We start from the raw sequence: 12,850 nt of genomic DNA, 5'->3' as shown, positions 1-12,850 counted from the left end.
GATGTACCGTGCACTTTGCAGGGTCACAAACCATTGCAATGTCTAAGGATTTTCTTGCCCAAGATCCACTTTTTGCCCTGGTGGCCATAGCCCCTGTTAAGAATTCTTGTTCTAGATGTGTACACTTTAGAGCTCTATAGTTTAGGTGACATTGATCTCCAAATCTAAAAATAGCTTCATATTCAGAAACATATTTTAATATATCATATGTTATTATATTTTAATGTATCATGTTGGTCTGATGCACCCATCACCCTGTCCTATGATTACCCTGTAGGTCTAACAGGCATTTGATAAGATTCAATACAAATTACCAGTAAAATAACTTAGGAACTGAGGGATACTTCCTTAACTTAATAAATAACATCAGTTCAAACCAGTAGTCACTAACATTCTTCATGGTGAGCCACTGTTGTGTTAGACCTTCTACAGGTATAGACCCCCTCACTGAAGTCAAGAGCAAGACAAAGATGCCCACATAACCAGCATTACTTAACATATTTCAGAAGTGCCCACCGATACAACCATAAGTAAAGGAACCAAGTCATGCTTACTGTAAGGGAGAAAATGACTTTATTATTAAAATTAGAATTAATATATTACTAATTGGCCAGATATAAAATTAATATTCTAGGTATAGCAGAAGTCCCTCCAGCTGTGGTGGTGTGCTGTGGGGAAGAGATAGATTTGTGAATCCCAGAGCGAAGGCCTACTTCTCCAAGGCCACTGCTGTGAGGAGGAGACCCTGGGTGAAGCCATCATCACCATGTCTGACCAGGAGTCAAAGCCTTCAAGTGGGGACTTGCGGGATAAGAAGGAAAGAGCACACATTAAACTCAGAGTGGTTGGCCAGGATCGCAGTGAGATTCACTTTGAAGTGAAGAGGACAGACAACGTGTCTCAAGAAACACCAAGAACCATACTGTCAAAGACTGGGAGTTCCAGTGAATTCACTCAGGCTTCTCTTCAAAGGTCAGAGAATTGCTGATAATCACAGTCGGAAGGAGTTGGGAATGGAGGAAGAAGAAGTGATTGAGGTTTATCAGGATATCAGGAGCAAATAGGGTCCTTCAGCAGTTTAGATATTCTTTTTATCTTTCCTTCTTTCCCGTCAGTCCCTTTTTACTTTTAAAAACAGTTCTTTTGTGGCGTTCAAGATGGAACTGAAGACTGTCACCTCACCTCGTTAAAACCTCTGGTAATTTGAGTTCTGGTGTCCATTAGTCATTATCATTTGTTTTCATGGTGCTGATTTTTAGTAATCGAGCCTCAGTCTCCTTCCTTTGCCCTCTCCTTTTTATAAATTACGTGTGTGCACAGAGGGGCCATCTTTTCCAGGACCATGCTTCTTCAGGCTTGTGGTGAATAAGACCGACGTGAGTTTTCATACTGCTTTCCAACTGGCCCTGAAGTTCCAGCATGTGATTGTTTCCCTCCTGACTTGTGGCTTTCAGTGGGAGATGGAAGTTTCTCAGAGAACTGAGCTGTGGCAAATGGCCTTTCCTTAATTTAAAGCTGCTTTTAAAATCTGGGGGTCTGACCCCAAAGAAGAGGAATAGCAGGTTGGCGTCGAGGTGGCATAGAGATGGTGAGAATAGTGACTGACTCCAAAGATGGTGTCACTGAAGAGAAAGCATTTTAAGATTAAAGAAAAATCTTGTCAGAAGATCCCCGAAAAGTTCTGCTTTTCATAAGCAGTCAGTAAAGTTATTCATACACAAGTGTATACCACAGAACACTGCACTTTTTAATTTTATTTGTACTTTTTGGCCTGGGGATATGGGTTTTAAATGGACATTGTCTATAACAACTTCATTAAAATACATAAAATGCTTGTAACAAAATCAATATTCTAAAAATGGTGAACTTGTTTGGCAGTAACCAACTAGAAAACATAATGGGGAAAGAGATCCTGTTTGCAACATGTCATAGAGATGTCTATAGTTTCTTGGCAAAATCTTTTAAAAATAAATAGGATTTAGAGGGGAGAAAAAAATTCTGACATATAAATATCAGGAAAACTGAGATTTAAAGCATGCATATTGACAAGGAATGGGAGCTATGTTGTTTCCAGTGGGGATAAAATTGGTATTTAGAGGAAAAAAATCTCAGTCAACGGATATACTGTATGTCTGTGGTATTAAAAATTCATGGGGAGGTAGTCAATTAGGGTAAAAATGTCTAAAAAGACTCAAAAGGGAGAATAATGGAAACAGTCTTGAGAAACACCAATTTAAGGAAAACTTTAATAGAAATGTATGTTTTTCCTGTATGGAAAACTAGAGATTGTAAAGATATCAACTCTTAAAATTGTAGTTTTATTTTTTTTAAATTTTTTAAATGGTTATTTATTTTTGAGAGAGAGAGGGACACATAGAGTGTGAGCATGGGAGGGGCAGAGAGAGAGGGAGACAGAGAATCTGAAGCAGGCTCCAGGCTCTGAGCTGTCAGTACAGAGCCCCATGCAGGGCTCGAACCCAGAGCTGTGAGATCATGACCTGAGTTGAAGGTGGATGCTTATCCAACTGGGCCACCCAGGATCCCCTAAAATTATAGTTTTAATGGAATTCTGACAAAAATATGAATGGGCTCAAAAGTTTGCAAGTGATTCTTAAATTCACCCAGAATATTAAAATGATGAGATTATTAAAATAGTATTGACAAGAAGAGCTCTAAATAATACCAATGTTTACCCTAAAACTATAGTAATTAAGATTGTGGTACCCTTGACATCACTATACACATTTAGCTCAACCAAGAAAGTCCCAAATAATTTATTTTATGACAAAAGTGGCATTACAAATTATTATCCAATAAGGGGTTCTGAAATTATAAATGAGCTATTTGGATAAAAACATGAAGTTAAATCTCTCCCTCACACCATACCCAGTTACATTCTAGACAGAGTAAAGAACTAAAACAGTCAGAACAATGAAAACATTATATACCTCAATGAAAATGTACTTGGGTATTATCCTGATTTGGTGGTAAAGCTTTTAGAAAAAATTGTGAAAACATATAAAACAGAAATTTGACCAAAAAAGGGGAGAGAGGGAGGGAGGGGGAGAGAGAGAGAGAGATGGAGAGAGAGAGAGAGAGAGAGAGAGAGAGAGAGAGAGAGAGAGATATCAAAGAATTTCCAGAGACCGAAATAAAACAAAAGCAACAAACTCTGAAAGTTATTTGGAATAGTTTTCATGTATGATAAAACGTTAATATCCTCAGTGAATAAAGAGCTCCCATACAGCAGTGGAGTTAATATAAGAAGCAATTAAATAATGGACAGTAAGCATAACAAACAGTTCTTAAAAACAAACCGATACTGAACTTATAAAAGATGTCCATTCACCATGATTTCAAGAAATGCAGAAATGTTTTTGTTTTTTTTTTTTAAAGTTTCTTTCTTTATTATTTTGAAAGAGAGAGAGAAAGGCAGGGAAGGGCAGAGAGAAAGAATCCCAAGCAGGCTCCACACTGTCTGTGCAGAGCCTGATGTGGGGCTCAACTCACAAAGCGTGAGATCATGGCCTGAGCCAACATGAAGAGTCAGACGCTTAACTGTCTGAGCCACCCAGGTATCCCAAGAAATTCACACAAAAATTTAAATGGTGTTTTTAATTCTCTCATTGGACAATGACTAAGCAAATATATTTGGAATCTGGGGGCTTGGGGGTGAGATAGCATTCACATACCCTGCTGGACAAAGTGTAGATATGTACAGTCTCATTTGGAAGAGGGAGGATGAGTTTTTAAATATGTTTATCTCTTAATTCTACTTCCAGATTCAAAGTAATACTTCAGGATATGTACAATATTGATGCACAAGGGTGTTCATTAGAATATTAATCCTAATAATGAAAAATTAGAAACAAATTGTGTTTAGCAATAGAAAAGCCATTAATCATAGTAGATCTGTATTACAGAATACTAAGCAGCCATGAAACGGCCTCTTTTGGAAGGCTGATCATGTGAGCTGAAGTTCCCAGTATACAATATTTATAAATAGTAGACAATAATGTTTCATTTTAAAAATTTCACGTATACACAAAGAATGAGATACATGAAGTTACTAATCACGGTTCTCTCCGAGTGGTAGGTTTAAGGGCAATTTTTCTTTCTCTTTGTACTTGTCTATAATTTAAAATTTTTAATCAATAGCCATTTACTAATCTAGATAGATCAGATAAAAATCAATAGCTCTGATTAAAAATACATTGCTTTGCAGGATCCAGGCTACAGTTGATCTGCAATGTCAGTGGCCAGTTGAGTGACTTTGTCTACTGGAAGTGGAATGGGTCATTAATTGATGAAGACGACCCAGTGTTGGTGGAGGATTATTTGTCGTAAGTATGCTAAAAGCCTATCGTGCAACCGAGAAGTTTTGGTATCACACTTCATATCATGCTCGGAATGGGTCATTAATTGATGAAGACGACCCAGTGTTGGTGGAGGATTATTTGCCGTAAGTATGCTAAAAGCCTATTGTGCAACCGAGAAGTTTTGGTATTACACTTCATATCATGCTTTATACAACCTTGATGGTTTCATTGAATAGCAAGAGTTAGTTGGCAGTTGACTGGCCCTTGACCCTTTGCTGCCCATATTGAGTTTTGCTGAGCTAAACAGGATTTATAAGAACTTACACACTTAAGGTAAAAATACATGTCCTCATGGTGTAAATTCCGAACCACTTGGAAGGCTTTCTCTTGACCATAGGTAGATGTGTTACAGAATTCTAATGAAGCAACTTTCCTGAATTACCCTTCATGATATTCTGGGTTTTTAAGAGCAGTTTAGGAAAGACTCATTAGGTGGGCCAAGAGCCTGGCACTCTACCTCTCAAGTCTCTAGTGGCTTTCTGATTCCTCTCTAGGGATCAGCTCCTGACTCCTTAGCATTCTCCTTGGTCATCTGTCCCAATCTCCTGTTTCGTGCGTTCTTCTCAGTGCCCCATGGTGACTAGCATGTGCATCCATTTTTTTCTTCTTGGAAGCTGATAATTTTAACATGATCTCTGCTACTGAATCTTTCACTGACTGTGGTCTTTGGGCTATAAAATCTCATATCAGTGTTGCCAACAGCCTGATTATTATCCCTGTGCTTAGGGCTGGTGATAACTTCTGCTGTAATTCATGTGGCGAATAAAGAGATAAACCATGTGTATATGTCTCAGTTGTAGTAGTTTTACTCAAACAACTTCATGTATTCTCTTTCTTTTGAACAGAGTGGAAAATCCTTCAACCAAAAGAAAGAACACAATCATCACAGTACTTAATATTTCAGAAGTGGAAAGTAGATTTTATCTATATCCATTTACCTGTGTAGCCAAGAATACAGATGGTATAAATTCAGCATATATCCAATTGATACATCCAGGTAAACAACAAAATATTTGAAATGAAGTTTTGGTTTCCTGTTGCAAGATTCCATGACTTTGAGATTTGCAATGCTATTTCCTCTGCTTAGAAGCTCTTGGATTCCTCTTAACCTGGCAAATTTCTATTCTTTCACTTGTCAGCTGAACTACTTCTAGGAAGCTTTCTGTCTTGCTGCCTGCTCTTAACAAGCTCTCTGCCCAAAGAGACGAGGTTAGTGTCTCTATTACATACTTCAGAGAACCCTGTGTCCCTGTCACAGTATCTGTCATACTTAGTTTTCTTTCCTTGACTTAAATTCTGTGATGGTGCTGACCATTTATCTTACCATTCATTCTATATCCAGAGCTAGTAGTGACTTAAATCTGGCATATCATAGGTATCTGATGAATATTTTTAGGTAAATGACAGAATAATGGATGAACAGGGGAAGCCTAAATATCCACTTTGCAGAAAGGAAATCAGAAATCACTAGTTCTCTTCAACTGTGTAATCGAACACAGTATTGAAAATCTTTGTGTAATATTTTGATTGTTTGTAGTTGAATTAAAAATAGGGTATTTATAAATGTGTACATGGAGGAAAATTTAAAAACCTATAGACAAATTATTAGAATTAGTAAATGAATTTAGCAAGATCACTGGTCTTTCCGTCTATATATAAACATATGCATATATGTGCATATATATGGTATTTCTATGTATGTCTATAAATACCAACAACAAACAGAAACTAAATTTAGAAGATTACATTTACAATAGTATCAACAATTATCAAATACCGAGGAATAAGTCTAGCAAAGTCTGTTCAAAAGTGTGATACAAACTAAAAAAGAAACAAAACATTATTGAGATAAATTAGAGAAGACCTAAGGTTATACAATGTTCATAGATTGTAAGACTCAGTATTATAAGGATATCAGTTCTCCCCAAATGAATCTATGGATTCAAAAAAATTCCAATCCAAATTTCAACAGTATTTGTGCAAGTGTGGGTATGTGTTCGGGTGGGTGTGTTGTTGTGGGCAGTTTTATTCTAAAAGTCACATGGAGGGGCGCCTGGGTGGCTCAGTTGGTTAAGCGGCCAACTTCGGCTCAGGCCATGATCTCGCGGTCCGTGGGTTCTAGCCCCGCGTTGGGCTCTGTGCTGACAGCTCAGAGCCTGGAGCCTGCTTCAGATTCTGTGTCTCCCTCTCTCTGACCCTCCCCTGTTCATGCTCTGTCTCTCCCTGTCTCAAAAATAAATAAATGTTAAAAAAAATTAAAAATAAATAAAAATAAAAAATAAAAGTCACATGGAAATGCAACAGAACAAGAATAATCAAGGTGGCCTTGAATAAAAACAAGAAATCTGGAAGATTTACACTACAGGTATCATGATCTTGTGTGAAGCTACACTAATTAAGGCTGTAAATGTGAACTGTTCATTGGGCCAACTGGATATTAGTCTGGAAAATGTGCAATCCTGATTTCTGTTTGATACCCGAATCAGCTACGGATGGATCAAAGACCCAAACTGGGAAAGTAGAGTGATGCAACTGTTAGATTTCTCTTTTCCGCATGGCCCCTGTCATTTAGAAGCCACTGTCTTCTTTCTTCTCTACACCGCACCCCATTACCCCTCCTTCACCTTACTTCTCTGTCCCTCCTCCGCTGTAATCTTTGGATGAATAATTAGAGAGTGAAGCTGAGAGAGTGTGGAAGAGTGAAACATACTGTATGGCATCCCTAAGCCCTTTCTTTCCTTACCCCCAAACTTCAGCTTTCCCCAGCTAACTCTTGTACCTCCAGAAACTTTTGTAGGCTTTTGAGTGACTTTGACTTGTTTTACTCTGAAGTGCTCTATCCTATGGTCTTTGGCATTTTTTCTGTGTTATTCTATACAGTGCACCCTTGAACAACATGGGAATTAGGAGCACCAACACCCCCATTCCCAGTCAAAAATTTGAGTATAAATTTGACTTCCCTAAACTTAACTACTAATAGTCTACTGTTGACCGGAAACGTGATGGATAACATGAACCGTTGATTAACACATACTTTGTATGTTGTATGTATCACATACTGTATTCTTATAATAAAGTAAGCTAGAAAAAAGAAAGTGCTATTAAGAAAATCATAAGGAAAATACATTTACAGTATAGTATTGTAAAAAAAAAAAACAAAATGCATATAAATGGACTCACACAGTTCAAACCTGTATTGTTCAAGGGTCAACTGTATTATAAGATTTAGGTGGAAATTTAATACAATGCACCTCAGTTTTATACAGTATCAATTCTAGACGGCTTTGTACATTAGTATGCATTACTAAGTTGTGATAATGAATAGGTTAATATTATCTGGGATTTGGGATTGCAGGCCAATCCCAAAAATGGTTTCTCTGGGATGATGATATTTAATTTGGTATGCTCAAATTTTTAATTTTTTTGATTCTAATATATTTTTTTTCCTCTTTTCTGCCATAGTCCCTGATTTCAAGAAGCACACAATCGGTGTGTTTGTCATGTTAACTCTAGTAATTACATGCTCTGTTTTCATCTACAAAATCTTCAAGGTTGACATTGTGCTTTGGTACAGGGATTCTTGTTATGATTTTCTCCCTCCAAAAGGTACAACTTTGTATTCTATGCAATATTTCCTTGTTGGAGATAAGGGGTAGTCAAGCGATGTAGAAGATGGCTGAGAGGGTGTTTACTTAAATTTTAAAATGAAATGTGGCATATGCAAGAATAGTAGCTATTTGTGTACATAATTGTAGTTTTGGAACTGAATAGACTAAATAGCATTGTTTTCCAGGTTACTGCTTTAGTGTTCATAATGGTGGGGTAGACAGGCATTGAGAGCATCTGTTTGTAAATCCAATATGCATTGTTGAGGGCCTGCTCCAAGCTGGTTAGGACATAGATGACCCCATGATCTGTCTTCAAAAGAAAGAAATAATGATTTTCATGTGTCAGGGAACCTCTCGCTTTCTCTTTTGTTTAAATCTTGCAAAAAAAAAAAAAAAACCCAATACTGCATTTATACATAAAAGGAAGAATGATAGAATTCAGGGCCAAGACACTGGGGAAGAAGATAAGACCAGTGAAGTAAGGATAGTTCCCAGACCAAGAGATAGACAATCTCTGCACCTGAGATGGCCATTCAACAACATAAGAACACCTTCATAGTGTAAAGCACAATAAATAGAAACTTGTCAATGAACACTTTAAAAAGTTGTTGTACTTTGGCATTGCTGCTTCGTTCATACCATCCCCCACACAAAATTAATAATTCATTCCGAAATGCATGTTTGGGGTATTGACTTTACCAAATCTTTTGGTCCAGATAGATTGGATCCAAATACATCTAAATATTTTACTTTCCCCTCTAGCTTCAGATGGAAAGACCTATGATGCATATATACTATATCCAAAGACCCTTGGGGAAGGGTCCACCTCGAACTCAGATATTTTTGTGTTTAAAGTCTTGCCTGAGGTCTTGGAAAAACAGTGTGGATATAAGCTGTTCATTTATGGAAGGGACGCCTATGTTGGGGAAGGTATGTGTGTCACGGAAAAAAAAAAAAACCAGTCTGGTTGTAAAAATAATTGCTAAAGCTAGGTTTCATCTTTCTAGAAGAACTGTGGCATAGGTGTATATATTTGGCAGTTTTAAGAACTCCCCAGTGGTTGGTAGTGATGATTTCCACATCTATTAACTGCAAAAAGTACTTACTTTTCTTGTATTTTGTTGGCACAAGAATTGACGAAGTTTTATTTAGTTTTGGAAAACTTCAGAACTAGTTAGATCCACTGGTTACTTTACAACTGAGACAGTAAAATAAGAGTGGAAGAGATCAAATGGTTTAAGGCTTTAAAGTTTATACCAGGAGTATTCTGAGTTCTAAGTGAAATATTCAACTTTTGTGGGCCAGGTGTTAAGCTGGTCTATAAAATCAGAAGCTTCTTTAATCTTAATTAGGATGAGAAAAAAACATTGTACGACATAGGGGATGGGGGTCGGGTCTTGGTTTGGGAGAGAATGATTATAAATTGAAATTTTACTTACTCTGCTGGGCTTCCTGTTTTCAGACATTGTTGACGTCACTAATGAAAACATAAAGAAAAGCAGAAGACTGATCATCGTTTTGGTCCCAGAGGCATCAGGATTGGGCTGGCTGGAGAATTCATCTGAAGAGCAGATAGCAATGTACAATGCTTTCATTCAGGATGGGATTAAAGTTGTCCTGCTTGAACTGGAGACGATCCAAGACTATGAGAAAATGCCAGAAACCATTAAATTCATTAAGCGGAAACATGGGGCCATACGCTGGTCAGGGGACTTTAAAGAGGGCGTGCAATCTGCAAAGACAAGGTTCTGGAAGAATGTCAGGTACCACATGCCCGTCCAGCGGCAGCCACCTTCATCCAAACACCAGTTACTGTCCTTGGCCATGAGACCAGACTCGAAGAAAAAGCTTCAGAGGGAGGTGCATGTGCCTCTCGGGTAGCAGGGAGAAGCTTGGCCAAGAGTTCCTTGGGTGACTCCTGTCTTCTGGCATTGCAGGCCAGGCTGTGCCCTCACTGACTGTACAGTCATAAAATGCACGTGTAGAGTCTCTTATCCTTGAGGTCACCTGGAATCGGATTGCTCAGGGAGCAGGATGTGGTGACAATAGCAGGTCAGGGCAATTCAGAACCGAGAGCTTGGCAGTCCTTTTTAAAAGGCAACAAATGCCCTGTCCAAATGTTTGAACTGCTGAGAACAGGCACCAGGACAGCAAATGAGAGGAAAGAACAATCAGGAAATATTTATCATCTATAAATGTTTTTATGGAGCTGTCCACAGTCCAAGGAGGGCGGCTGTGACCCAGCCCCCGGGGATAGCATGGTCACTGGCCACCCCAGAGGCTTTCCTTGGCAGTGCTGCAGGCAAAGTGAGACTGGTATTTCACAGAGGAGGGAAGAAGTATGCTTGGAGAACTTTCCATTTGCTTCGCATTTTCCCTACCCATCAACAGCCAGCAGTCTGTTTCCAGAGACTGAATTTCATTTCACAGCCCTTTAAAATTCTCATTTCAGTGAAAAAAGGATCGCATGTTTTTGAAATCACCTTAGCTTTCTGCTGGAGAGAGGGCATTTCAAAAGCAGGAGTAGCAGAGAATAGATCCACTCTGGAGGCCTTCCCCCCTGGAGTGACCCTTCTGTAGCACCTTCCTCTTGTGCATTCCACTTGACTCATCATGTCTTTGGAAGGACAGCTTCCCAATCCCTTCCTCCTCCCTCTCTGTCACACACCTGGCCCACGGATTAGCCTTCCTTCATAAAATGCTGCTCCAAGCTCCTCCTGTTCCTACTGAAAACACCTCTCCCGGTTTAGGACCTAAAGCCCAATTACGCATTTGCATTTTGCCACTGCTGCCCCCAAACCCCCAGTCTGTCCGCACAGCTGTGCCCCTCACTGTCCTGCTCTGTGAACTCCCAGGTCAGCCTTTGCGCACTTCCACACCTGCCCCTAGTGTTCCTTCATCTCTGCTTCTCCTTCCAGTCTCCTCCGACCAGAATGTCTTCTGGAATTTTCTCCAACCCCCAGAGTTGTATGAAATTCAAAATTTACCCCAACTCTGTTTCTCTGAGATTTCCCCAAGAAACTGCCCTGAGACACCTGCTCTCTGCTCTCAGTCTGATGGCACTTAGTCTGCTGGCCGTCACTTTATGAGAAGGTGGTTCTGTGTCCCAACTAGAGAGACCCTGCTCTCTGCAGGAGGGGCTGTCTCTTGTAGTCTTCGGTGGCTTCACGAGTAATTAGCACATGTGACATAGATTTGTGTGGGGCTTTCTTGTTGAAAACTGTCCACAGATTCTCATATTTTTTACAATCATTCTAATTTTATAGAGAAAAGAAGTGACCTGTTTTTTGTTTTGTTTTGTTTTTGTTTGTTTTTTGTTTTTTAAATCACGCTTAGTGCTGTCAGACGTAGGGCTTCTAGCTCTGTCGCTGGCTTCTTAGTGCAGTGTCCTGAACGCTTGACTTCAGGTCATCGAGTGTCCCCTTCGCCCCTACCCTGGCACTTTTGTGAGAAGAAATGACTGTTTTCTGAGATGGTGGCTGAGTCTAGAGATGCTTTCTTTAAGAAACCAAATTCTAAACTTTTGAGTGTTGGAATTTACAAAAATTGTTTCGAGTTCACGGAAAATGTTTCTGCTGTCATATAGTCTTTCCCAAAAGGTAGATATTTCTTAGTGAATTAAAAATGAAAGCAAGTTGCTGTTTTGGTCTAGGACATGGTTTTTTAAAACGTGATGATAGTCCTTAGAGAAAGCCTGGAAAACTGCAAAGCCAAGTTCATGTGCCATTTGCTGAGGGGCACGGGCACCATTTTTAGAAGTTGTATGAACATGGACAGGCCCTATGTTTTTTTTATTTTTTATGCTTAATGCTATGGGTGAACACAGTCTTATATAGCATATTTTTTACCCCTGAAAGCAGTTAGAGCCAGACAGAAACAGAGTTGAATGCTTTGCCTCTTCTCTTTCTACCTGCTTTTTCTTAGATCCAATCTGACAGCATTGCATAATAGTGCTGTTTTGAGACTGTTGTTGTTGTTGTTGTTGTTGTTTTTAAAAAACTGCCTTATCTTTATTTGCCAGCATATACACGAACTGTAGCCAGAAGTCTGTGGGGCTCGGGCGGGGGGGCTGTTATGCCCCCAAAAGGCCTATCAGATGCTTAAAACGTATTATGTTGCTGATCATTTTTAGTCTGTCATCTGTAAAATATACTTGCTGTGTAGTGTCACGAAAGCCAATTCCGAACATTAGACTTAGCAGCAAAGTTGGCCAGAAAGTAAGGAGCGGGGAGAACAACCAAGAATTACCAGCGGCATTTGCACCTGGAATTTCTGGAGGGCCAAGAATCAGGGGATGTGCCCTGGGACCAGGAGGAGCCCCAACAGGAAAGTGCATGTCGCCTGTCACTCCCTGTCCTTCCAGGGGGGATTCCGGGGGAAGGCGCTACACTCCTAGTTCTCTGGGAACTTCCTTTGTTTTATTGTTTTCCCTGAAAACCTCTTTTAAGCTCTTCCTTTCAGGCCTTTCCCATTAATTAGATTTTACTGCATTATCTGATGGTAATTTTTTTTGTTTGTGTGAGTGTTTAAAGGAGAGTTTGCCATAAAGCATTTCGCTTCCAGTTGTCAAAAACTGGCTTAGCAGAATTTATATCTTCCTTCTTCCACCTCCCTTTGTTTATTTGCAATAACAGAAAAGGTAGTGAGCCATTTTTCTCAGTGGTATTTTTGATAAATTATATTTTTATTGGTTAATGATGAAGGGTTTTTAAAAACTTGTTTGTACAATTCTAAGCAGATACCAAGTATTTTTATATAGTAAAACACAGATTCATGTACAGCATGTATCACTGATCAATGGACTGTACTTGTTTTCCAATAAAATTGGCAAAAGCTGGTATTGAGAATCCTCATTAAAATCTG

General features: G+C 39.1%; 1 protein-coding gene and 1 pseudogene across 6 annotated transcripts in view; both read left to right on the top strand.

The window, feature by feature from the left end:
* Positions 1–12,827, top strand: part of IL1R1 (interleukin 1 receptor type 1) — a 128,908-nt gene extending 116,081 nt beyond the window's left edge. For 4 of the 6 annotated variants that reach the window (XM_030310344.2, XM_030310345.2, XM_030310340.2 and 1 more), the window contains 5 exons: positions 4,226–4,343; positions 5,225–5,376; positions 7,842–7,985; positions 8,750–8,917; positions 9,450–12,827. In XM_030310344.2, the coding sequence (XP_030166204.1) occupies positions 4,226–4,343; positions 5,225–5,376; positions 7,842–7,985; positions 8,750–8,917; positions 9,450–9,868 (1,001 nt within the window). In that variant the 3' untranslated portion in view covers positions 9,869–12,827. Of the gene's footprint in view, positions 1–634; positions 769–4,225; positions 4,344–4,445; positions 4,463–5,224; positions 5,377–7,841; positions 7,986–8,749; positions 8,918–9,449 lie in introns of those variants that run through there. The other 2 variants (XM_030310342.2, XM_030310346.2) reach the window with 2 other exon arrangements.
* Positions 750–2,362, top strand: LOC115510464 (annotated as a pseudogene).
* Positions 12,828–12,850: the final 23 nt, after the last annotated feature.

The sequence above is a fragment of the Lynx canadensis genome, chromosome A3, assembly GCF_007474595.2.
Source record: "Lynx canadensis isolate LIC74 chromosome A3, mLynCan4.pri.v2, whole genome shotgun sequence".
NCBI classification, from domain to species: Eukaryota; Metazoa; Chordata; class Mammalia; order Carnivora; family Felidae; genus Lynx; species Lynx canadensis.
The sequence above is the reverse complement of the archived record's forward strand: the minus strand, read 5'-3'. Positions and strand labels throughout refer to the sequence as shown.